Raw genomic sequence first — 27680 nt, 5'->3', positions numbered from 1 at the left:
CATGCAGAGGAGCAGGGGAGCAGGGATGGGACAGGGGGAGCTCTGGTGGGAATTCTCAAGCGGAACCCTTAAAATGTGAAGGGGGGAAAAACAGGAAGGAGAAGAGAGGATTTTGGCATTAGAGCTAAGCTCAGAGACTGCGGCTTGGAGGAGAAATTTAATCTGGGGCCCAGAGAATAATGTTAGTGTGCAGAAGAAGCCAGGTTATTGTTGAAAGGATCTGAAGGTCCACTCACTGCTGCACATTCACTGTGGCCAAGCCTGTTTTAGAGATGAAAGGTTTTACCATTAGGCTCAAAAATCACACATTGTGTGTCAGCAATGTAATATCAGGTAGCTGTAAATACTGCTCACTGTAGAGTCTTTTTTCCCCCTGTGAATGATGGTGTATTTAATGACACTTCCTCACATGTCTCTAAAACCAGGCCCTTTGGGTGTTGTTAGCAGCAGACAGGTATTGTCTGAGGTGTAAGACATGCCATGGCTGTCTCCTGTGTTTAAGGGCAAGGTGAAACAGAATACAGCTTTGGTTGCAGACGACAGAAGGTGTGTGTGTCTATGACCTGACATATTAACTGTGGCTGTTTTATAAATGACCTTATCCATTGAAATTCATCACTGCCTGCCATACAGCAATGCTCATTGCCAGGAAGAGCTCCATGGCTTCTTTTGTTTGGCGAGCTTTCCTGTCAATGGCCTTACTTACTCTGTCAGTGATGATTTATGCTCTCTGCAACCACAGTGCTCCAACCACAGGTGAATTTACACCAAGTTCTTGTTTCTTACTGCTGGATGAGCCCATGATGTGCACTAATTTGTCTTTGGAAGGAAGGGGGCTGAATACAGAAATATTTAAAGGGATAACAGACTTTTCAGATTCAGAATAGCTTTATTGTTTAACACAAATAGATTGAAATTTATGTTTGATTTAGAGTCTGTAACCACGCTGTTAGCGTGTAAGCATGCTAACCAATTCTAATTAGCATCACCGCATACTTGGCCAGTTACTGTGAAAAGTCGGTGTGACTGTCGGATTGGCATTTTTTCGGAAAGTTACAAAAATTGTCGCCCCCCCTTATTCCACTGTTGAAAATGTGGTTTCAGATGCTGTTAGACGATCCAACAAGAGCTTTCGTTTGGTCTAAATACTGAGGTCTTTAGCATCACTGAATCTTACAGTGTTGGCTAAAGCTGGAGTAGTGTTTCATCTGCAAATGTACCAAATGTGGATTTTTAGATTTGACAAAGGCAGTGTTAGATGGGGTTGTGCAGGCCAAAGTGAGAGCTGTTTAAAAGCGGGCCCTGGGATGAGTTGGCATGGGCAATAGTTTGAGGAGCCAGCGGGGTAATTGGGAGCAGACTAGGAATGAGTCAGGAGCTCTGCTGATGGGAGCTTTCTGTCTGTGGGGAGGAGGGGCTGACATGTCTACGGGAGTTGAAGGACAGATGCTCAGACTCTGCAAGGAGATGTAACATGACACCTTCTCCCAGATGGGGGGGATAGAGAGAGATTTCTTTGCTCTGCCTCCAAGACAGATCCATCCTCCTCCTCCACTTGTTTCTCTCTTCCCATTGGGATGAGCTTTTCTTTTTCACTGGTAGAAAGGCTTCTCTTCTCTTCATTGAGCTAGTTGAGGCCTCTTTGTATTTGTTGGCGCTAGGTAAAAGCCATTGTTGAAATGGAAAAATATATTTATAATCCAATTTTCCACCAGGTCAGTTCAAACCAAAACTCCTCCGCACTTCTCCACACATCTTTTTCAATTATCCACTTAATTTTTGCCTTTTATCAGTCCAACAGAGTCAAAGGCCCGTCCTCCAAACTTCTATTTCTAGAAGGGCTTATGAAGACTTTAGTGCATCATTAGGCTGCAAGCCGCACCATTTGGAATGTGGAATGGAAACCACAAACTCCAAAGGGAAAGGGAGACCCTCCCCATTAAAAGCCTGTGGTTAAACTGTTACGGGATGGTCATTTGTAAACTCTGACAGGTGGAGCGAGTGAGAAGGACTTTTAGAGGGATTTTGCTGAGTTTGTCTGAGTTTTCCTTCCGTTTACTGCCATTTTGACCTTGTGGTAGTCAGAGCTGTCCCATTTATCAACAACGAACTCAAGTTCTTACTGTATGGGGTGAATTCATAAGCAAGAAAACTTGCTGAGCCTGATGACTTCATTTAAGGAGACACATGAGGTCAGTCTTCCTCCCACTTCCTGCAAGTCACATCACACTTCCTGTCTGTTTGTGTGCACAAACACAAACAAGAAAATTACTATTCTTTTAATACATAAGAAAACTCCTAAATGGTGTAGCATTCTGTCCCTTGGTTGTGCCTCTGCAATATAATTACATCCATAGTGGCTTTCTCTGTGGCCCCAGTTATAATTAAGGTTTGTTTATACATTTTCTGAGGTAATATTTTGGCCCATTCTTCCAGCTCTCAGCGGGATAGACTGTAGACACCCAGGCCGTCAGGAGTCTCAGTTATAAACGACAAGCACAATAACAAGAAATGCTATATGTGTGGCATTAGAAAAACAACAATGGAGACTTGTGTTATATTTATAGTGGATTTATAAGTAAAAAAAACATGCAGGGAAAAATTAATTGTTTGTGGTATCCCCCTTCAGTTCCTGTCTGGTTCTGTGGCTAACCCAGTTTCAATACTGTCTCACGTCCATCCTCTCCTAACAATGGAGGGAGCAGGGGGAGAAGTGGAGGGCCAAGAGGACACAGCACAGCAGGGCAGGAGGACTATCGATGGGTTTGGACAGGACACTGGGCAGTGGGGTGGCTTGTGCATGTTCTGTATGTGTGTGCGAAATCTGTTTTTGCCCCTAAAGGCCAGATGCTGATAGGCATCTATACATCATACAAAGATAAGGGAAGCCAGCTGATGGAACGTGAAAACGAGATAAAGAACTGAAGATGACAGAGAGGTAAACGTGGCATGCAGGAAAAATGGATAAGTTCAATGAGTGTGCAGCTTCCAGGCTTGTAACACACTTTCTGGCTCAGTCACATGCATGTGCAGATACACACACAGATACAGGCACGCATAGTAATGTTGTTGGCCTGTTTGGCTCATGTCCAAGGCCTTGCTATGAAATCAGCTTGGGAAAGCAGCAGGGGCCCTGAACAGGACACAGAGACAGAAACAGAGAGAGAATAAGAGAGAGGGAGACTGCCGAGCCTAGATAAAATTCCATTGTTTATTTGCCTGACCCTCTCCTTCCCTCCCCCTCTCCATACATCCCTTCCTTCACCATCAACCCTTCCTTTTCTACTTCTTCAGGAACCAGGCATAAACCCTGTCAAAGCCTACCAGTTCAAGGCAGCATGTCAGTCATTGCGAAATCCCCATATCACTCAAACCAAACACTTCATGTCAGATCTGGCAACCCTGCAGTGCTTGAAACCAACTGGCTGTACATGAATAATCTCTGCTTCAGATCTGCAGATGGTAAGACGTGGTTCAGTTCAGTATGAAAGCGAACGATTAAAAACCAGTCCCTCTCCATCCTTCCCTTCTGTCCTTCACTCCCTCCTCTATCATACTTTTGTTGCCACAACTCCAAGACTGAGTGGGAATGAAAGAGAGAGAATGAAAGGGAGAAATAAAAGAGTGAAGGATGTGGAGGAAAAAAGCAGCCAAGTTTGCCATTCCAGAAAGAGCTGACTAAATGTGCAGTGGTGCGTTAAATTGATTGCAGACAAGGCTTTGGCACACGCTATAGTGAGCCACATCTTGTAGGGGGATAGGGTCCTCATCTCAGCGTGGGTGCAGAAAGAAAAAGAGGAAAATAAATAATTTTTTTTTTCTTTGCAGTATATAATTCCCATTCTGAGCTATCTTGTTTTTTCCTTGTCCCAGTTTTGCGTAAAACCTCACTCATAAGGACAACAAGTGGTTCAGGGGCTGCCTCTTTTTGGTTGCTTTCTGTATTTTGTGTGACTCCATGTCCTTATAACTATAAAATGCATCGTGGGCTGTGAGCGACTTTGCCCTTTTTAGGTATTTCAAAATGACAGAGAGAAAAACAGCGCAGTTTAGGGAAGAACAAGCAAGGGATGATGATGTCATGGTGTTAGCTGTTTCTGCAGAGCTGGACAGGGGGATGGAGGGACAGAGGGATAGAGGGGAGGATGAAATTTTTATGAGAAGCAGCTGTTGGGGAGAGGTGGGCAGGCAGGCCTCCAGAGCACTAGAGCATCAGCCAGCCAACAGCTCGCTGACAACAACTCAGAGGTCTGATAAATCTAGCTACAAAACACTGACTGCACCACCTGCATATAGTGTGATAAAGCATATCAACTCCAACTCCAGCAAAACTTAGAGACTGGCCAACTGACAATATCACTGTCTGAGTTAATATTGTCTACACGTGCATTGCATTGCACTGTGAAGATTATTAGAGAGAGAAATATAACATTTTACAGTTTATCACGGACAATAGGATTCACACAAGTCCTGATAACAGAGCCGACTCATAACAGCTTAAGGAGCAGCCCATCATGGAAAATTTGGTGTATGTGTGTGTGTGTCATCACATTGCCATTGAATGAGTCCAAGCTGAATCTTTGACCTACCTCTGTGAATCCCAACATTGTGAAAAACCAGTTAGTCCAAGAGTCATCTATGAAAGGCCTGTATGTGTGTGCCCGTGGGAGTAATCTGTGTGCTGGCTAACATACTGTACTCAAGTGTGCCAAGTCTTTGTGAATCAGGGATTCATTTACAACTCTATGACCAGACCAAGATCAAATAGTATTTAGTTTACACAGGGTGCCAGATGTGTGGAGTCTGTAGTCAATGTAGTGACCTGTTCTGTGGAGAGGGGTCCAACTGCAGACCCGACGTCTGGGAACCCTTGGTCTGTGAGCCTATGGGAAAAGAGTATAGAGTCCCTAGATCTGACACTTGAGGTCTGACAATTACACTAATCATAATCTTCCCAATCCAAATGGCTGTCTAGACAGCAATGCCAAAAGCTGCCTGTATGCTTCATCAGAAGTGCTTGTCAGATTGAACCGATTTGGAAACGACATTCATACTCACTTCACTCAGCGTTTAACCAGGTGTGTGGAGGTGAGAAAGCTTTTTCTGCCACTGTTGATGGGTACAAATGAGTGGTACACTGAATGCTTTCAAGGAGAGACTGTCTGAAAATGTGCACCGTTAATCCCCATATTTAAACTATTATCGTGTCTCGCCCCTCTCTATGACAGCAGGCTTTTCACCCCGCCTTCAAATGTTGTAGTTCAGAACAGTTATAAACACTTGCTATCTGACGTGGTCGCACAGCACGTTGTACAAACTAGTTCTTTTCCACCCCAGCCAGGGCTTTGCAAAGTTTGCCCCACTTGTGGTAAAAATACCAAAGTTATCTCTATTAAGTATCATGCTTGCTCACATACATAAACCCCCCCCTTGATTCCCACTCTCCACTTTACTATACATTTTTAGAATAGGTAGTGCTAGTCTATAACTGAGACCCTATTTATTACAGCAAGACAACACCATGCTTCAGCCATTAAGCCTAAACAAACAACAACATCCCTCTCTCTGTAGTTTATGTGAGTGCATGTTTATAAGAATCTGTCCACTGCCAGATACCCAGTGTCCATCCCCTGATAGAAATCTCCTGCAGGGTTTGTTATGCAACTGATGCTTGGTTCTGATGCCCTGCCTCTGACCCCAACTGCTGCTATCTCTATCTAGTAAAGGCTTTAAGGCATTTAGGATTATGTGCTGTTCACTGAGCACCAATCCTTTTTCATCTGAGGCCAGGACTGGAGGTTATTCTTTCTGAAATATATTTGTGTAATGTTTTTTATCTGAAGGTCATCATTAGGTAAATAAGCTAAAAAACCAACAATAGAGCCAACAGGTGATTCTGGGAATAAAAGGTTTAAAAAAATCCCAAACCTATAGTTTTTTTTTACCAGACTTCTCAAAATGAAAAGGTATAAATTGAATATCAAACAGAAATATCAAAAATATGGTGAGTTATTTCCATTCTAACACACTTTTTGCTGCCATCTTCTCCACCCAGCACTCATCCACCCAGCTGCTGATGAACAATACCACTTCCACTTCCTCTGCCGCAGTGTCCACAGCCTGTCACACCTCACAGGGCTAAGACTGAAGGGGGCAGGGCAGGTGGAGGTCTTTCGGTTCTCAGTTTCCTGTGATGTTTTTATTGGCCTCAGCAGATGGCTTCCCTCAGCCTCTGCATTGTTATGGTGGCCATGTTGCTCTGGGGGTCAGGGTTAACAATAGTTGCCATTAGCTTTAGGAGAGAAAAGCCTTCACTGCTCCTGAAAAGAGTTTCTTCAGTAACTAAACACTGTGAAACTGGCAATACTGTCAAATTTACTGCTTTTACGAGATGTGAAGACACTACTGCTTGTCAGGTTCAGGCAAGTGCTGAGAAACACTGTCTTGAATGTGTGAGTCAAGTTTGAGATATGTTCAAGCCCATTAAATAAATTGTGTGACAATACCAAATTACCTTTTAAGGCATTATAATCTCCACTGAACAGCACTTTCTGTTTTGGCCTTAGGGCTCCAAATAATGTGGGACGCACAAGTGAGACAGCCTAAAAGCCTACACTGTTTTCACAGTGCAACAGTACACTTGTATTATTCTTTGCAATATCCACTTTCCTCTTTAGTTTTGACAACTCCTGTCTCCCCAACCCCCCTCTCCTCTTCGATTTGCTCCCTCTTCATATCTCCCATCTTTCCTCTCCCCCTCTGATATGCAACACCTTTCCCAACCAAGAAAAACATTTAACTGTAAAACTAGGAGGCTCTATACATTCTTTATAGTCCCCCTTGCCCACCCCCCTTTCCATGCAGGATTTCTGTTCTTCATTTCCGTGTTGGGTTTTAGTAAGGAGAAAAGAATCAGGAGGGGGAGGAAGGAAAAAAAATGGTTGATGTTTCCCCTCAAACATGTGACCTCTGCTCAGCTCACAGCTGAAAATAATTTGGGCCTACAGGCCGGTGGATGGCTGATGCAAACCCTCCTCCTCCTCTCTCAGGGGGGGCCAGGCCTTGGGTTGATGGGGGGCTAAAGACAAATCAGTGGAGGGCTGTAAGCTGAGTTGTGAGCAAAACTAGAAGCTAAAAGGTGACATATTGTACTTTTAGTCTACGTATTGTCAGATGAGACCGCAGCTTTTCCGTAGTGTCCATTTGTTTCATTCTGTTAAAGAAAAAAGCCCAGAATCATTCCAAAACACTGGACCCAGAGGGCCAATTATGTTGTTAGCTCAGGAAAGAGTTCAGCTATTTGGCTGCAATTTTTTATGTAATCTGCCGAAATCTTTTTTTTCTGACTTGCCTCATTGCCAGTTGGGACAACAATTTGTGGAATTCAGCTGAATTAGGCTCACATTCCCTGCATAGTCAGGGGGCAAGGGAGAGAAGTGTCAGGGTTAGCTAATGCAGGTTTATTGAGAGGGGATTGGAGGGGGGTTTGGGCCAGGCACTGCTCAGGAAATGTTTAACGGCCTACGGATACCCTAAAGTATCCCAGCACATCTGGTTGAAGTCACACATGCACACACATCCATAAGTTGGTCTGGAGTATGGACTGTTTGGCAGTATGTGTAGATCTGTAAGTAAGTGTGTTTTTATATGAGGTTTTGTGTGTGAGTATGCAGCTGGGCGACAAAGCATGTATTAGTGTCTCTGTGAATTTATTTAAGAACAAATGTGTGAATATCTGCCAACAGGAGTCAGCCCTGACCTTTCCTCCTCTCTTATGTTAACCACATCTGTGCCAGACAGCGGCTAGGCCCCTCTGCTCCATGCCAGCCCTCCACCAGCTTTTATAGGCCAAGTCGTGAGCGCTGTGCACCAGCGGCTCTAATTTGATGTTACATACGGACGGTCTTGCTAGGCTCCAAGTGGATTTGGTTTCATTATACTCTGACAAATGGACCAAGTAATAATTTCAAACTGGCCGAGCATGTCCCCTCACACTCGCCTTGGCACTGCTTGTCCGCAATAAAGAACAGAGGGAAGTATGTAGCGCTGGAAGACACTCCACACATTCAGGAAGTTATTTTCTGGAAATGAAAGAGAGTTTGCGGAGAAAGTGCAAAAACAAAATGTGTGTGCAGTACTTGTCTAACTCCAGAAATCAGTTCTGGCAAGTGCAAAAAGACGAGACACTGAGTGATAAACTAAAAAAGTTGAACTGAGTGCCCGTCTCTGCCTTTCAGCTGCCACTGATGTTTTCCTAATGGAGCTTAATTATATCACAATGTGGAGAGTTTCTTTAATATATTACATAAGCTTTCCATAATGTCACATGGGTTCTGGAACCTAATGTGTGTTTATGCCTGTTAGCTATCCATTGTGAAAGCTTTGTTTTCGGCTGTAACATCCAATTACTAATCAAGTGGGGATTGCCAGTTTTGGGGGGATGTCGTGCAACCTGTGAGGTCTGCTTCTCTGCAGCCTGGTTCAGAAATTAGTTTCGCTAACCACATAAATGAGAAGTTTGAGCTATTTAGTAGTTTACATTCACACACTAGACTTAGAAAATTTTCCTCAAGGGAGTCCTGGGGAAGCAGCTCTTCTTTTGACCTAACTCTCATTTGTCAGTCTGTATGGCCGCCTATTTTTGTGCATCATCTTTAGCAAGAAAAAAAAATACACAAGCTGGAATATTTTCAACTGTCTAAATTTCTGCTCTGCAACAGTTTGACTTGTAAAAGTTTTTCTTTGCATCTTCATGACTGAAAGCTGAAATACAGGTCTGCTTTGCATTCATGTCGTGTTTCAACAAACTTTTACCATCCACACAATGCACTCACCCCATTATACAAATATATCCTACTAACTGACTGTGTTTCTCTTTGTGTGACTGCAGGATGCCAGCTGCTAGCACCATGACCGGTGGGAGGGCCCTGCTGCTCTGTACAAACACTGACAACTGTATATACCAATCAGTCAACAGGTAGGTGCCTCAAAAGCCAATCAAATATTTTTATTTTTCTGATTCAGTGTCTAGTAGTAATAATTTGATTGTAACATGTCAGCGCTACAGTAAATACTATGGTAATGTTCATTTGAACCTGTTATTGTCAAGGTCTCCTTGACCAAGGTTCTTATAGCTACCATTTAGTGTGTAGCTTTTTTTAAACATCAGTGATTGTCACATTAACTGATTCTCCCATATAAAAATGAGACAATGGTCAAGACAGTAAATCACCTATTGCTCACACCACTGGCTGGTTGGTTTTGCTATTGCTACTGTTTCTTTCTCATAGTGAGATTCCCCATGCTGCTGCTTTCTGGAGCAAAAGCTTTGCCTGTTTGTGCTGGAGGAATGGAGCTCCTCCTGTCATTGTGCCAGAAAGCCACCTAGCGATATCCTATGAAATCAGATCAGCTAGTACAGTACAGAGGCTGCCAGTCCTTTTGGTAATGGTCGTGTTTGTTTATAGTAAAAGGTTATATTAGGTGGTTATGTGAAAGTAATAGTCCTATTCACTTTATATATAGTCCAGATGCTTAAAGGAGCTGTATGCAACATTCACTGCCACTAAATGTCGCACTAGAGCACCAGCATCTCAGACCAAAACAAATGGGTGCTACGGCCCACCAGACTCCATTGAGATAAACAGTAATTTTACATTGCAGATCATCGTAAAACACACTTCATTCAAACTGGACAGAAACAAAATAAAACTCACCAAAACCATCTTTGTTAGTCTTTCCACTGTTCCAACAATCACCAACTCTGGTTTGGTTGAAATAAATCCTTAATTCACCGAGTTACATGTGAAAAGGCAGCTGCGAAACGGGCTGCAATGGCTGCAGTGTAATCTTTGGGGACAAATGTGTCATAGTAGCCTACATCCACTAAAAATGCCTGTTTTTGCCACTGACAAAGTCAGATTGTTATTTTAAGTGTCTGACAACATTATGGAAAGGATCCCTACAGAGGTACAGCTAACTGTTGTCATGCTATTGCTACCTTAACCAAAAGCTAACGTTAGCTACATGCTAATGCCAACCGCTAGCATTAATGGTGTAGAATCGTGGTGTTCTTTTAGACTAGGGTTGCCTAAATCTATCGTACAAAATCTTGTTAATGTCGTCGCCGTGAGACATAACATTTAGTGTTTTTCAGTGTTTTTCAGATGAAACGGACAGGTAAAGTGAACTGCAGGCTGCAGAGACTAGTGTGTTTACTCCTGCTACCAGAAGCCCTCATCCCGTGCCTCCTGCTGAAATACACAAATGCTGTATTTTGCACATTTATTTCGGCAGATAAATAAATAGTTGGAACCAAATGTGTGTATAGTGGCTGTATCTGAAAACAAGTATATATATATATATATATATATATATATATATATATATATATATATAAAAGATATATATATATATATATATATATATATATATATATATATATATATATATATATATATATATATAAAAGACACGTAACGCTTATGCTTGTGTTACCTTATTCTAAAATTTACAACACCCTGAGGAAGTAGTGGCTCTCAATTTCACCATTATACACTGGTAGGCTCAGTATTTAAAACAGGTGAGAGTGTATAGGTTAAAATAAGCAAAGGTCCTTATGCTGGATTGCAGATGATGTGTTTTATCAAGTTAAAACAATAGAGTTATGCAGCTGTGTGATGGGTGTAACCTAATGGGTGTAATTTGTCTAGTCTTTCCACAGTCTTTAGACTGCGGTGGAAACGCACATAACAATGGGCTGAAGGAACCTTTTAGTTCCTTGAAAATTTGTTCCTGGGGATAAAAGTTCCTAGTACTTTTGGTGGAAAAGCACCAAAAACAGCCATTATAGTGCTCTCGATCACAACCAGACTCCATTGATAAAAACAATCATTTTTCCTTGCTGATCATCTTAAAACACACTTCATTCAAACTGGACAGAAACAAAATATAACTAACCAAAACCCTCTTAGTTAGTCTTTCTATTGTTCCAACAATCACCAACTCTGGTTTGGTCGAAATAAATCGTTTGTTTACTGTGCTAGATGAGAAAAGAACCAGCCGTTATATTTGCTCTACTCAAAGCCAACAGTTTCACACGGAGAGACTCACATGCACTAACTTGCACGCACGGCAGAACCGGCTACCAAAACAAAGAACAGAGAAGCTCGGATTACAACAATTAGTGGTGTCATTCTCTGCTCAGGGCCTAACCCCCAGCAAGTGCGTCGGCAAGCCAATTTCACATAGTGGCTTAACTGTGGAATTACAGCTTCTGGGTCCGTCACGTGATGCACACTGACCCAAAAAGACTTTTTTCCATAGACTTACATTGGGAAAGAAACGGGTGTAAAATGGTGGATACATTTACATTGAGCATGACAACCCCCGCGAAATGACTTTGATCCATTTGGTCTTATAACATTTGGAATGTTTGGTCTAGAATAGCTGCACAATTAAATCATTTTATCCCCATTCAAGTTAGCAGAGGGCTAAACCAGAAGTTAGCCAGCCTTGCTCTATGGGCCACATGATGCGGAAGGTCTGGGTAATTTTATACTGGGAAGTCGAACTTTTTTGGCTTCATGCACCACTGAGCAGCTTTCATGGAAATGAACGGTTCCCCCTCTCTGACGCTATATCCAGTTCTCTTTATACATCCATTCACGGGACGCCATTACTCCACTATATCTTTACATAGCAAATAGTTTGCTGCTATATTAATGTTCAAAATCTCGTATACAGAACCTTTAACTCCCTGTTTGAGCATTTGCGAACATTGAATGGAATTATCAGTACAAATAATCAACCACTGGTTTATTGAAAGGAAGTAAATGGTGTGCATTATAATTGTAGGTGAGAAGTAAACTGACCACAAAAGTTAAACACTCTTTTTCACATAACAGTACTGGTGATGTAAGAGGTTAAGCATTGTAGAACTTCTTGGATTATTTTTAATTTCGGATTTTGGGTCAATTCAGCATGTATGATGCAACATCTTGTTTCTTAATGCAAAGATAAAGCATTAAAGGGGCACTACACACAGGGTGTACTACTCAGCCTGTCATAACAGTTTTTCAATGTCTTCTGTGTTTCTGGAGGGAGCTCTCCAAAGTTGAAACCCCCCCCCCCATGACAATCCTTACTTTATGTAAGTGAAATACTAAATTGATGAGTACCTTTAAGAATATGCCAGACATCACAAGATAGACAAAATGGATAATATATTTGTTGGAATACTGAACGTGGCTGGTGGTTTGCTCCGCTCATGCGCACGCTTATAATGTAATTTACCTTTGTTTTGCTGTATGCTCTGCCAATCATGGATGATTATATTCTAATTATGTTGTGCTGTATAAAGACCCCCAGTCCATAATCTATAATATAGAATGTTTATCTGGATGCTGTGGATGTCATAGTGCCTGGCAATGATGTTGCTGTTCTGTGCTATTGTTATTTACTTTTTACTATTTGATCGGATGATCCTTTAACTTTAAATTAGGACTTTGCAGTGGGGGAAAATACCTCTGAAACTAGATCCTCTGACTGCTACAAGATGTGACAAAAGCTGTGAGCCTGTACATTAGTTCACTTTACTCTGCCATCTTATACCTCTACACTTTATCCACAACATGTTGCTTGGGCTGCACTTTCCCCATAACCATCATAAAGTTCTGTACTGCTCTGAAGCAAGCAGGAGACGCCCCTTTCTATTGGGGTCAGCACTATGACAATAGCAGGGCTAGAGAGCAGAGCAGGACAGAGTTGGCCATCTGGCATCTGGATACAGTTACTGCCCCCCTGCTGCCACTGTCTAATGCCTCTATGACGACTCTCTATAGCCCCTTCTGTCATCCTTGCAATATTCATTAGTGCTATTTAGATTATAATGAAGGGATTTTGGTTTGTGCCAATAAGAGGGATTGTCTAGTGGAAGATTTAAATGTGTGTTGTTTTGATGGCCTGCCGTGTTACTGTAGTTACCATTGCTCAAAAGCTCAATACATTTCTCTGGGATTGTTGTCAAAAATTTACATCATTAAAAGAAGTTAATTTTGTCTCTCTTTTATTTCTTATTGCCCATTTCAAACCTTTCAGACCTTTATCTTATCTGCTGATCATGTGTTAGCTCAGCTTTTGTGCCCTTGTACCCTCTTCCCTCCTTCCGCCCTCAATGACCCTCATCTTCATGCTCCACCCATCCTCGGCTGTGTGCGATAGACATGCTTTCCATACTGCCCATTTTTTATTTCTGTCTCTCAATCTCTCTTTCTCTCTTAATCACAAACAAATGGGGGAAATACACTATTAATTTCCTCCTCCATTTGCTCCACTTTTTCTATAACTCCTTCACTCAACCCTCTACTTCTCATCCCTGCCTACTCCTGTTCTCCTTTACTTGGCTTTTCTATTTGACCTAGTTTTTCCCCTCTGTTGCTTCATGCTTAATAAAAACTGCTGTTTCAGGGACACAAAAAGAGAAAGAAAGGGGGAAGGGAGAGAGGGGGAGAGGGGCCAAACTAATAAAACCCAGAGCAATTTGGATGATAATTATTTGGTTTCCTCGTTGGTCATAGTTACAACATCAAGTTTTTCTTTTTTCTTTTAAGGTCTCTGAAGAAAACTTGAATCAGTAATTTCCTCCAGAGATTTCCTCTGGATTGCCTGACTGTTGGTTTTCACAACTAGCAATGTCATCAGAAGTCACCCAGAGGGGCCACGTTTCCTCTGTTTGTTGGAAATTCAATCATTTGATGAATGGTCTTTGGGTCAAAACTGAGTTTTGACTGTCAGGGGTAGAAAAGAAAAGATGCACGTCTACACTTCGGCCTCTCCCCTCTTCTGTGTATACTTCCATCTCCTCTCCAAAAATAGCTGTATGTGTAGCTTGTAAACTTTGACCCCCAAACCCAGAGTTCAAACAGTCATGACCCAGTAATCTTCCAGGAGTGAATCACAGCTAAACAGAGGCACCAAAAAGATGTCTGAGCTCTTTTAACAAGAATTCTTGTTTACCCCATGAAACAAAGATCTATTTGGGTGTAATTGTAAGTGCTCACATTGCATGGCCAATTTTAAGAGCTATGGGGAGCATGATGCTTCACACTGTACACTGAAGGCAGCAAATGACATTTCTATGAAAATAATAGCACTATAAATTATTAGAGTTGACGACAGTGCAATGTACTTTCTCCCTCTGTTTATCTAGTTTGAAGTACAGATTATGCACTGTCCCATTACCAAGAGAAGACTCTTTGCCTGTTTTGTTTGTTTGGGTTTACTTTTGTTCCCTCCTCACAGTCCATCTTGTGATTGACAGGTGACCTTCCAGCCTGTTAATCTTGAAATATGCCTCAGCCCCTTACTGCAAAATGGGCAATTCAAAGGTTCAATATCTTATTTTAGGATGATTATATTGTATATCTTCTTACCAATTATAAATAATAATGTCAAGCACCGTTTGCATTGGATTATTAAACTAGTTTGGTCTGGAATTATAAGATTTTCCAATTTTCCAGCTAGGTTTTCAGATTTTATTTTGTAGTCCTAGTTTGACAAATTAATTCCTTAAACTGAATTAAAAGACAACTAATCTAGTTTCAAGCACATTTATTTTGAATTTCTCATGTTTCATTTCTTATCATTCTTTTGATGATCAATTCTTTTTTATGAGTTAGAAGGTCAGAAAGCATTTTCAGAGAAGCCTGATTTGTATGCTACTTTCAAAAAATCTTACTATATCAAGTAATCTTTGCTTCCTCCATTGGCAGTTTTTTTGCATAATACTAGCATTTTTTGTTAAAGGCTTATAATCAATGTTTGAGACCATTGTATGTTTATTTTGTTAAGTTTAAATCTAATATACTATGTTTTGACACATTTGGATACAGCGCCATGTGTTTGCATGCTTTTTTGTTTTGTGTTGTGTTGTGTGTATATAATTTAAGTTGCTTCTTGTAATCCTATGTGGACTGGGCACCTTTGGGTGTATGACACTTGAATGAAAATATCCATTCATTTCATTCATTCACTAGCATATTTCTCTACAATACAGAATATTTTGCTTGTTTGTGGTTTGTTTGCAACCCCTTTAGGAGTTAAGCAAGTATGTGTTTGTTAATTTTTTTGGCTGTGGTTCTTTTCTAGGCTCCAGTGCTGTGGCTTAAAGGTTGGGGAGGCTCCGTCGTCTGCGGTGCCCCAGTGCCAAGAGGTGTGCGGGTCACCAGGGGACAGAGACAGGAGGGACACTGCTGTGTCCACCAAGCGTCCCCTCTCCCCCTTACTCAGCTTGAGCGACAGCCTGGGTCCTCCTGACACCATGCTGGCTCACAGGAGAGCCACCACCACCACCGACCCGCGGACTCCCAATATGGAGAATGGGCTGTGTGGCAAGCTGAACCACACAAGACAACAAGACAACAAGAGTCCATCGGGAGTCAAGACGGCCAGCATCCGCGATAAGATCTCACAATGGGAGGGCAAAAAGGAGCCTGCCCCACTAACTTCTACAGGGACATGTCCACTGAGTACAACGCAGAAGGAAGTTGAGACAGTGAGGAAAAAGGAATCCAAAGCTTCAGAGGTCCAAAGGACAGATAGCAAGAGGTTTGTCAGCTGGGACAGACAAGACTCAGGGAAGGAGAATGTTGGAAAGCTGGGGGATTCGAGGCCTAAATCTCCAGAAGGCCCAGCAAACAAGGACAGAGAAGTGATCCTAGAGAAGGGATTTCGGACTTCCAAGCCAGCAGAACAACCCCAAGACAAGAAAAGTGTTTTAACTCATGTTAAGAAACTAGAGAAGGCAACAAAGGAGGTTCCAGACAGACCTTCACTGGCATTTCCAGGGAATTATTTCTGTCCTCCTTCAAAGGAGGAGCTGGAGGAAACAGAAAAGAGGGCCAACGAGCCCATTTTTGGGACTTTTGACGTGGCTCAGCCTGGCGGGTCGCGGAGGAGGAGGGAGGGGGATCCAGAGAACGTATACAGTGAGCCAGGTGCTCCGTCTATAAACCCTCTACCTAAACCTCAGAGAACCTTCCAACACCACACACCCCCCACTACCCCAGCTTCAGGGCCTGGCTCGGGGAAGGGAAGAAGGAACTTGCCCCCTTTGCCCTCCATTCCTCCTCCACCTTTACCCACGTGCCCACCACCTGGAGTTTGCAGGAGACCCTGGGCTGACAAACCCCGGGACAGCAGTAACAGGTAAGAGAATAAGAAGATAGAATTAAAAATATGGGCAGCCACAATTAGTTTTGTGGATCCGTCCTATGGAAGACCTTAAGACCTTAAGACCTTTACTGGAGCTTTACTGAAGCTATTGTGGCTGTGTGTATGCTGTATGTTGAGGTTGGGCAGGTATAATGTTTTCCATGTCCACCATCTTAGTTTTGTGTGTTAGCAGGCGAGGCTAATGGTAATGTCAATAGTTTTGCAGGTATGTGGTCATAAACCAAAGTATTGGACAAATTAAATTTTGATGATGGCGCTACAGAAAAATTCAGGGGATAAACAAAGTTAATACTATTCATTTTGAGGGGAACATGATTGTTGCTTACAATTTCTTGGCAATCGATCCAATAGTTGTGAAGACACGTCACTCAAAACCACAATTAGCATCCTCATTGTAGCACTAGATGAAAAGTCAGGGGTCAAGTCAGTAGGGTTAATTCTCTGGGGACCATGAATGACTGTACCAAATTTCATAGCAATTCATCCAATATTTGTTGAGCTATTTCAGTCTGGCCCAAAGTGGTAGACCGACTAACCAACCAGGCCATTATTTCTGTCCATAGAGCTTTGCTGCTAGCATGACTAAAAAGACATGATTCGTAAATGTCACCCAATCAAACCATGTTGTCTTAACCCCAAAGCTAAATTCACACAAAAAAGTTGCTCTTGTGTGTATTTCATAACCCTTCCCCCACCACCACCAACCAAACACTGAGGTGAACATCATCTCCCACATCTGCTGTAAATCAAAACTACCGGTGACATCATCCTGTTTCTAAATATCCCAAAGAATGAGCTCATTGGTTAGATCTGAGGAATGTACACATCAACTCAACTTATTCCTTGTTCCAAAACTCTGCTGGAAGGGGAGAACAACATGCAGAATGGTGTGAGTCATGTCAAAGAGGCCCCTTGCTTTTTCAAGAATTTTAGCCTTGGCATTAAAAATGATTGTGCAAGGCCTTTGGCTATCACAAATGAGGTTGTCAGGCATTCATTTTGCAGTTAGAATTTCTTCTATAAAAATGTGTCTACTTGTAAAGTTGAAAGTCTGATCCAGAATCTGAATCACTTATTCTGCCAAGAGCAATTAACATGTTGGAACTTTCAAGAGTCTTCTAACTAGTACTCACATTCAGATGGTTACAATCAAACAAACAGAGCACTGAAGGGAAACCAAAAAATGTGAACTCTGCAGTATTTGAGTACATCTATTGTTCACTTTCTCCAGTGGTCTGAATTCTTGTTTGGAGTTTGGCTTGGGTCTGTTACATTCCATACCATATGTGGAGGCCTCACTCTGCTCAAGTGTGCTGTGTCAAGCCCTTTGTTTGGCCAGGCTGTCTTGGCTGAGACAGACAGAGTTGCCAGTTTGTTAGGTACACTTCATCCAATACCATGCAACAGCTTTGCAATAAATCCAACTTTTGTAAAGCTTACAATGTTCAGTTTTTGTTAAAACTCTGACGGAAAGGTGCTGATTCAACTCCATGGTAATTTATTTTGGTTAACTTAACTTTACTTTATATATCAGGGACAATGCACAATAGTTGACATCATTATGATTTACACATTCCAGATTTAGCTAAATGGCTAGTTTTCATATGCAGTTCCTAGAAACGTTCATGTTAAAGTTAAAAACAAACAAAATAAGATGAAAGGCAGATAGTGAAAAATCATATAACAAGATGTGGCATAAAGAAAAGGGTGTTCTTTGTGGTTGTGTTTTTGTATTGTATTATATGATTTTATGTCAAATCAGAGTGGAGAAAACCTTTTTTACTATAATCAATCCAATACAGCAACACCACAGAGAAGAAAACTCAATTTGATAAGCTTCCGAACGGTAGGATTGATTGCAGGGCTGTTGCATTGTATTGCAATGGATGTAGCAAGCTTTGGGGATGCATGCAACCACAGATGCTTGTGTGCACTTCATTCTACTTTAATCTTTGGCAGTGATGAAACACAGATGTGGTCATTCCGATGTGGCAACTAGCAAATGGTAACATCAGTTTTCCTGCTTGGCATATACATTTTTTTTAAAAAGCATACGTTCACTCAAAGACATCTGTCAAAAATCCCTCCTTCCTCTTCCTGTTTTGTGTATGATGTATATATCCTAAATCTTTGTAATGCTCTGTCCACCAGGAAGTCCTATGAATTTGAGGATCTGCTCCAGTCGTCTACAGAAAGCTGCAGGGTGGACTGGTATGCTCAGTCCAGACTGGGCCTAACACGCGCTTTATCAGAAGAGAATGTCTACGAGGACATAATAGGTAAACAATACATATCACACCTTAATTTTTCCAGAACAGAGCGGAATCTTCCACAAACTGCTGCATCTGTAGAAAATAAATTTTCTGTGGTTTCTATAAATTGATTTGTATTTGCAAAAACTGTAAAACATTGTTAAATACTTATTGTAGGTTGTAGGTTGTCCTATTTTCTATACCCTTCATACACTGCATGACCCTTTAGTTTCATTTCTCATATCAGTGTGTGTCTTAGAGCTCAATAGCAAAGGTGATGAGGAGGCCAAGCTGTCTTTACTCTGCTCTGTTTTTTCTGCTCCAGTTTTAATTTAGAGCCATGCTACTTCACTTTTATTAAAAATTATACGTAGAAACCTACAGTATGTTCCTACCTTATTGTCTGCAGTGTAATGCCAACCCCACCTAGAGCCTGTTTAATTTCATAACGTACAATAGTGGCGTTGTGTGAGGTCGTAGCTGAGGTTGGCTACTGTGTTTGTCAGTGTAGCAGGGGGCATGTGAATGGCTTAGAGTCACAGCACATTACTGGCAGTTGCTTCAATGTGTCTTTGGTTTTCATCCTAGAGACTGGTGTATAATGAGTGGTGCTTGCTTGCAACAACCAAATTAAGTTCAATTATATTTGAGTGCTGCCACAGATTATTTTGGATTCTTATAGTTTCCTCCTTTCATACTGTTGTATTGTTCTGCAGTATCACATGGGTAAAATAACTCAGACTCTAGCTGTCTACTCAAAAAGCAGCTCAGGGAGGCAGAGGTATAGATTGTGTGGACAGTGATGAACAGTTGTGGTGTCCTTATAGTCTTGTCATCAACCTCCACATGCAATCCAGGTTCTCATCAACACACTTTAAACATACAATATACATGCTTAATAGTATTTCAGATTGAGAGGAAAGCAACTGTCACTGCTACACGTGTTCAGACGCACATTTTGATGACTGATGCAAACTCACATGTGCACAGCTGACACACAAACACACTGCGTGTGACATTATCATCAGCCAGTAATGTGAAAAACAGTACACTGGGGTCCTCAGAGGGAGAAGGAACAGGGAACTGAACGTCCCTCTTTATCCTCCGGCTCCTACAGGTCACATCTGGTGGATGGATTGATAGAGCAGAGGAGAGATACAGAGAGACAGAGACAAAGAGAGAAAGAGTCACAGGTTTTGGAAAATTAAACTTTCTCACCCCTTATCTGCAGGGGAGGACTGGTGGCTAGAGTTACATTTAGCATTAGCTGTGCAAGCATCTTATCACAATGAAATATGAGCTGGGTAAGCACACTGCTGTCTCTGGTAGATCTCATCTGCACATCTGGAGTAGGAATCGTCTGGCAAAACAAACATGACTGATATGGAAAGAGTACTTTATCTGCTCTTTGGAAAGCTTGTATGAGGCTGTTGTGTAATCCAGGTGACACTGATTTCTTAATTTTAATTTTTTTTAAATTTTTTCTTCTGAAGATCCTCCATCCAGGGAGAACCCCTATGAAGATATAGAACTGGAGAGAAGTTGTTTAGGAAGCAAATGTGTTTCACCTGCCTCCTCATCTCCTGTCCCTGATACGCCAACTAAGGTACATGATCACAATTACATCACTATAAAATGTAGATTTAATGGAAGCAGTTCTACACTAAAATCATCTTCTAATGTGTCTGTTTTTCTCCATCTGCACCCCCAGCTCTCCTCCAAGCCTGGCTTCTTCAGACAAAATTCAGAACGGCGAAGCTTCAAGCTCCTGGAACTACGCAAGACAAGCAGGGACACTGGCATCTCCTCTCCCTCCCGTATCAGTCCCCCTCCACACCCAGCAGCCCCGACGACACCCCTGCCTCTCTGGAGACCCGTACAATCGCAGACGGAGGAAAATCCCAAGGTATGGGAGTCTGAGTGGCCTCTCGCAAAGCTCATGCTGCTCTGTCTGTGATTTACGGTCCAGTGTACTGCTCAGGGAGGTTCAGAGCTGGTCCACTCATGCTGCCGTCTGGGGATGAGTAAGCAGGGGAAAATTTTCTGACGGATATTTCCTGTGAGAAGTGTGCCTAGAGGAAGGCCTCCCAGAAGCTGTATTGAAATGATCTTAGTAGGAGCCTGGTAGATTTTGTTTATTAGTTTAAGGAGTTAAAGATGGACAATTCTTTCCCTTTACCTCCTGCAGATGGTGCTAAAAATCAATGGCATCTTTGAGGCGCGGAGAGGGAAGAAACGCATGAAGAGGGTGTCTCAGTCTACAGAGTCCAGCTCAGGGAGAGGTGAGGCATCAAATATGAAAGCAAAAAATGAAGTCTACAGAGTGTTTTTACCTTTCATTAACTTCACATCCCCCTTGAAAAATCATGTCCACCTCTGCAATGTCTCCATCAAGGAGGTTGTGTTTTTGTTTGTGTTTGTTTGTCTGTTGGTTAGCAGGATGTCTCAAACACTCATTAACTGATTTCAATAAAATTTGGTGGAAAGTTAGGTTATGGGCCAAGGAACAAGTGTTTAGTTCCTGGTGTGAAAACAGATCCAGGTGCAGATTGTACTTTGGATCCAGGAATTATTTTAAAAGGTTTCTAACCATGCAAGGCCAACATCTCACAATTATGTCATGTGCTACTGCACTTAATGGAATAAAAAACAATCTGGCACATGAATTCCATGATTGTCTGGCGCTTCAGGTATTTTGATACAGAGGGAAAGCTTTTTTGGTTGCCCATGCACAATAAAAAACCAAAACAGACTGGCAGTTAACAACAGACAATATATGAACGTCATACTAACACTGCAATACTAACATTAACACACAGTAACACTCAATAATGAATACAATAAATCACTTAATCAAAGGACAATCCTAAATGATGCACCTAAGCAAAACCACAAAAAATTGGCAACACATTAAATTCTAGATGCTGTTATAAAATTTCTAAAAGTTGTTATTGTTAAAATAACAAATGGCAGTAGTGTGTTTTCTGGTAAAATGTTCCTTTGGTCATGACTAGAAATTTGCCAAATGGGAAAAAGGTTTCTAAAATAACTACCATTATGCAGCTGTGTTTTTCTTTGTCATCATCACTGAATTCTGCCCACTGCAGACACTTTTCATCAGGTTACCTTTCCTACGACGCTCAGTTTGACCAGAAATACTTTACAGGTCTATCTCCATAAAAGGAACAATACCTCCTCATATGTATTCACTTAGTTTTATGGGCAAGGCTACATTCTGGGGTCACTTGAGACTGACCCATGTTTCAGAGGACTGGATGGTGTTGTGTGGTAGTGGCTAGACTGAAAGCAATGAGAGCAAATTCCATGTGCTCTGAGTTTCCTGTGATTGTTATTTGCAGTCTCCTCACACTGTTTTTCTTTTTCACTCTTTCTTCTCTTTAATTTAGTGACAGATGAGAACAGTGAGTCGGAAAGTGACACGGAGGAGAAACTGAAAGGTGAGAACAACGAAATAAATACTTACACATACAGTAGCTAAATAGGGAATCATTGTAAGTATAAAATAGTTTTGTTTTTCAATAAATTACAAATAAGCACAACAGGGGCATGTGTACAAGAAATGATTCAGATCATAGTTTTCTTTCTTTTCATTGTATAGCTAACAAAAAACGTTAACTGATGGAACTGCAGATTGTCTTACATGGGGGCCTCATAGTGACCCTCTGTGCATGCTTATGTGTGCATACCTGACATGGATGTATTTGCATGAAATGTGTTTCTCTGTCCCTCAGCTCACAGCCAGCGGCTGGTGTCAGTCCAGTCCATGCTTAGGCAGACGGGGCGGTACCGGACCTTGGAGAGGGATCTGATGGAGTTGCAGGAGAGGAAACTCTTTGAGTATTTCATAGTTGTTGCACTCCACAAGACCAAAGCTGGAGTCCCATACCTGCCAGAAGTCACACAGCAGTTCCCTCTGAAGGTAAAAGGGAATAGAAATGTTACTGAAGCACCATTCCAAAATGAAACACTGGGGGAAAAATCTTTTTTTTAAAAACACTGATGAAAAGGAAACATCATTTTAGCTTTTCCTACTCCTGAGTGGAGTAGCCTAGTAATTTTTGAGCAGTGATACTGCTTTACTGAACTGGACTGACTAAAAAAAACATATCAAAAAGTTCAGTTTCATCAACAAAAAATCAGAGGAAAAGACTGTACAGTGATGTAGCCTTGTACATACAAAACTCTTCAATTCTTATTTATTGATAAACTATAGTCATTACTTAAAATAGTGACACTGCAGTTTTGATGATGATGAACGATGAGCGTTAAGAAGAGGTTAATACAAACCTTAAATTCTGTTTAGGTTATGGCAATTTTAAAAAGAAGATGTGTGCTTTTGAACATTTCAAATTTACCTCAGTTCCCTTTCGGTCTTGTAGCAATCTTCTCTGGGAGCTGTGAGTGTGAAACATGATGGTCTTAGACTTTAGGGGTGTTATCCTTCAGGCATCATTAAATATATTCGTTTTCACATTTTCTCTCTTTTTTTCTTCCAGCTTGAGAGGAGCTTTAAGTTCATGCGGGAGGCTGAGGACCAGCTGAAGGTCATCCCTCAGTTCTGTTTCCCTGACGCCAAAGACTGGGCGCCTGTTGATAACTTCCCCAGGTCGGTCTGAGTCTCACTGCTGCCACAGCACTTAAGACATAAAAAAAGTGAAACAAAACAGGGACACAGGAGTTTCCCAGCAGAGTAGTAATAGCTCTGCTCTTTTCCTTGCTAATAACTGCTTGTTAGTGAAGAAGCTTAAAGCCCAAAATAGAAATGACCTTTGGCTTGTAAAGATGACTGTTCTTTAAGGCACTGACAGTGACAAATGATTACAGGGAGAGTTGTGAATTTAGCACCTTACACCTGGTTTGTTATTACAAAATCACCTCTCTTTCTGTGCTGTTTAAAATTGGCTGTATTACCCAATACCTCCTAGCTTAGCCTCTCAACGTCTGTATTGTTCTGAGAAGTGATGATGTGTGTCGTGATGGTGATGGCTAATAATTACCTGGAGGCAAAGGTTTGATGGGTGAGGGGCCACCAAACACACACCTGCACTGAACTGGCTGACACTCTCGCCTGTCAAGAAGGTCCTCAACGGTCAATGAATACCTGTCAGGTAGAGCTTAGTAGGTTTTGTGTGGATATTTGCAGAGTAAGCCTGTCCTGAGGGTCTTCCCTAGCAAGTACAAAGCCATACCTTTTGTTTACTAAAACACAAAGTCCAGTCCAGAATGGAGTTTTCTGTTTCCACAACAATCTTTTCTGTGTTGTTTCAACAGCTTTAAATATTTTCCAGCAAGTCTGAATTATATTTTTATTTATCTCTAGTGAGACGTTCTCATTTGTCCTGACTGGTGAGGATGGAAGCAGGCGGTTCGGCTACTGTCGGAGATTACTGGTATGCTCTTAAAATGCTACTGCCCCTGGTCACTAGCTTCTCCTAATTTGATTTCAATATAATCCCTTTTTATGAACTTGCTCATCCAATTTCCTCTGCTCCTTTTACCCTTTTCTTTTGTTGTATTACCATGGAAGTTGTCAATCATTTTTTCCTACATATTTCTTGAATTTGGTTGATAAAATGATTCCGATTTCTTTCCTGAATGCACCTTCAAAGTCTCAACAAACAAAGGCTTTGCTTTGCTCCACTGGTCTAATCCTGTGGTTGTACTTGGGTGAGCAGTCTTGTGACACTCCAGTGTTTTGAAGCTGTCTTTTTCTTGCTGGTTGTTCACAGCCCAGTGGTAAAGGCCGAAGGCTCCCTGAGGTCTACTGCATTGTCAGCCGCCTGGGCTGCTTCGACCTCTTCTCCAAGGTAGATACAGCAAACTAAGCATAAACACAAATGCACAAAGTTCACGTAAATACATGTCTTGCATCAAAATAAATTACATCGCATGGAATTGCATGTGTTACACAAACACATACATACAACCCCTCCCCCACTGAAAGAATACAGAGCAGTACCACCCTCTGTACCCACAGAACCCCACCCGCCCTCTGTCCGGTCTACTTTCCCACAAAGCCTTAAAGTCCTGGCTCCAGTTCAGAGACACATGTGAAACTGCAGCTGATGTGGTTACCGCAGTATTGAGCCTCGTTTTTGTATGCATGTCGACTTGTGTACTTAAATATCTGTGCAGCGTACATATGCCATTGCTAAAATTGGGTTTGTAAGGATACACACATGGGCATATAAGGGTAAATACAGTATATCTGCTGTTATAGGAGGTGAAAAATAGATTAATAGCTGCCTCTGCATTGGAAGTACTCAGTGCTGATGATATTCTGAATATGTTTCATCTGTATCAGATCAGCTACACAAAAGTTTAATACTACAGTTTTCATATACAGTCTATGTGTGTAGAGGGGTACAGATGATGGATTCAGTCTGTTAACTATTTGTTGTATTGACTTTTGATAATGTTTGGCTGTCTCCACTACCTACCTCACCCTTGATTCATTTATGATGGCACCTGAAGCCGATGTCACTTTACAGGAAGAAGAGAGTATATGTAATTTTATATTGTGATATTGATGTATCTCATCATATAGTGCATTTATATACAGAATCATTTGAGAAACCTGTTTGTGGATAATATAACAAGACAGACATGTCTGTTTTTGGCTAATCTAATAATTTAAATACCTGACAGGTTAATGTGCTTAATCGCATTCATGCTATAATAATATAAAAATCTAATTATAGCCAAAAAGCACTCCTGCTCTTTGATTTGCAACACTGCCTACAATGGCCTAATGCACCCAGAGATATAAAAGGGAAAGCTACCGTGGTATAAATGATATGGCAAAATATATGACGGTTGATAAAGTTAAATCATGTATATATCATCATATAACCCAACCCTAAGATAAAAATATTTTAATTACACAAAAGGCCTAGTTTATTGAAAAGATTGTGTTAGAGCTGGGGGTCCCAATATCCCAATATATACAGTACACTAATATAAATATTTGTGATTGCCAGTATTGAAATTACTGCGCCTCCTTCTCTGTGTTTTCCAGATCCTGGATGAAGTGGAAAAGAGGAGGGCTATCTCCCCTGCTCTGGTGCAGCCTTTTATGAGAGGCATAATGGAAGCTCCCTTCCCTGCTCCTGGAAGGACCATCACTGTCAAAAACTTCCTACCGGGCTCTGGGACAGAGGTGAGATGATGGTGGTGTCACTGTGAAAAACAGCATTTGAACCAGTAGTTTTTCACCCTGTGCTTCGAGGCAAAATCTTGCCTTAAAAGCTAATATACATAATCATATTCGTCTCTTTATGTGTATGTGTGCAGTATGTACATTGCTATCTAATAGTCTTTTTCTTTTTGTTTGTGTCACTCTCACTTTCCCTCTCTCTTTCCTACAGGTGATAGAGCTGTGTAGGCCGTCAGATTCTCGTCTGGAACACGTGGACTTTGAATGTCTCTTCTCTTCCTTGAGTCTACGTCTCCTTCTCCGAGTGTTTGCCTCTCTACTTCTGGAGCGCAGGGTCATCTTCACTGCCGACAAACTCAGGTTGGCTCCAGTAACATATTGTTTCCAGAGCAGAGATCACATGTTCAGTCCTTGCAACAAGCATCAGTTCTGGGGCGAGTGGAGTCATTGTGGTATTTTAATTAATCCGTTAAATTAATCTGTTGCGATCAGATTATTGAAGAAAGGGTTATGATGCTAAAAAGACCAAGAGCAAAGGAGTTTGAAGATATGACAGAGAGACCCCAAGTCAACCAACAGTCTGAGGAAAAGAAGATCCTGACCAAGTGTGAGAGGAAGGAATGCTGTTGTGTTATACAGTCGCCTGGGGAACAATCACTTCTTCTCTGGAAAACTGTCATGGACGCCAGATAGAAGGAATTAGGCTTTAGAGCATGACTCCAGAGCTAACACGTGTGCACAATGACGTCATCACACCCACGCAGTCCACTTAAAACCTTCAACTGTTTTTAACTGTTGTGGTACACCTGGTTCAACATGTGGGCTTAGCGGTCAGTCATTATGTCCTGATTTAGTTGAAATAAAATCCCACCTAGTGGTTCAATCAATGTAATTGCAATACAATATGTAGTTCTCCAAGTTATACTAACAGTTTTTTGTGTATCTTCCCTTTCTGCCCATGTACTGTTGTTTAAAAGGTAGTGTAAGAAGCATTTCTCACGAGAGCTCATAAGCAGATCACGAGTCATTGCAAATTCTCCACTGTGGAGTGGAAACTTGGCCTCGTCAATCAATTTTTTAATGAATTAACTGTGAGCAGATGCACACCCGGGAGCAATTAAGTTAACAGCGTGGGTGAGTGTGTTTGCTGCCGCTGTATAGTTTTTATAAGTGTTACATCACTCTCCCCTAAGAGATGCTTTTAAACATTCCTCTCATGGTAAGGGTTTGTTGGAGCAACAGGAATGAACTTTTAACATTATCTTCCAAATAAGAAATGGGTGGCAGGAGAGGTTATTTTCTTGAGGAGTTGATTAGCACCATCTTGTGGTCGAAACTAGACTTGTATTTTAGACTATTAAAAGAAAACTCCAGTCATGAGAAAAAGCTTTTAGGAATATTCGTTGCTTTTTGGAGGGCTTTTGTGGCATATTTTACTATTTATGTGAATAACATTGAGATATTAAGTTGAACTTTACATCTCTTAGTCCAGTGCCACTGAATCAGAGAGCAAGAGCTACTTTTTATTGTGTATCACTATCACTCTCTTGACCTGCTGTACATGTTCACCTCTGTTTTCTAGGGGTTGTTGTAGAAAGGGGAAATGTAGGAACTAACTGAGGCAGAGGTAACTAATAATGCCCAGTATATTACTTAGTACTCAGTTTATTAGTAGTGCAAGGTGAGTACATAATGTTATGTGCTGTACAGCAAGGTGCTGTATTGTGCTTGCATATTAAAACAGAATTAACTGTACATTAAATCTATATATTGTCACAGGTAGAGGTATGTTATGTAATAATACAGAGGTATGAGATAACATAATACGACAAAGAAAATAAATAATAATAACAATAATATTGTTGAGATTAAAAGAGAAAGAGCTTTCGATTAATGATGCTTCAGAATAGCTACTAAATGGACCTTGTGGTGAGATTGGTTTAATAATAATGTTCATTATTACAGTATCCACTGAAGGTGGATATTCCCTTTTGAAGTGTAATATGCAGTTTTTTGAA

At 41.3% G+C, this 27680-nt stretch overlaps 1 protein-coding gene across 4 annotated transcripts in view; it reads left to right on the top strand.

Annotated features, from left to right (window-relative positions):
* The window catches only part of si:dkey-82f1.1 (DENN domain-containing protein 2A), a 40726-nt gene that overhangs the window by 9840 nt on the left and 3206 nt on the right, over window positions 1-27680 (top strand). For all 4 annotated transcript variants that reach the window (XM_044194637.1, XM_044194639.1, XM_044194638.1 and 1 more), the window contains 13 exons: window positions 8891-8977; window positions 15148-16206; window positions 18385-18512; window positions 19979-20091; window positions 20197-20391; window positions 20674-20767; window positions 21893-21943; window positions 22238-22425; window positions 23003-23112; window positions 23827-23896; window positions 24236-24313; window positions 25525-25665; window positions 25874-26022. In XM_044194637.1, coding sequence (XP_044050572.1) covers window positions 8891-8977; window positions 15148-16206; window positions 18385-18512; window positions 19979-20091; window positions 20197-20391; window positions 20674-20767; window positions 21893-21943; window positions 22238-22425; window positions 23003-23112; window positions 23827-23896; window positions 24236-24313; window positions 25525-25665; window positions 25874-26022 — 2463 coding nt within the window. The remainder of the gene's footprint in view (window positions 1-8890; window positions 8978-15147; window positions 16207-18384; window positions 18513-19978; window positions 20092-20196; window positions 20392-20673; window positions 20768-21892; window positions 21944-22237; window positions 22426-23002; window positions 23113-23826; window positions 23897-24235; window positions 24314-25524; window positions 25666-25873; window positions 26023-27680) is intronic.

The sequence above is a fragment of the Siniperca chuatsi genome, linkage group LG4 (assembly GCF_020085105.1).
Source record: "Siniperca chuatsi isolate FFG_IHB_CAS linkage group LG4, ASM2008510v1, whole genome shotgun sequence".
Lineage (NCBI taxonomy): Eukaryota > Metazoa > Chordata > Actinopteri > Centrarchiformes > Sinipercidae > Siniperca > Siniperca chuatsi.
The sequence above is the reverse complement of the archived record's forward strand: the minus strand, read 5'-3'. Positions and strand labels throughout refer to the sequence as shown.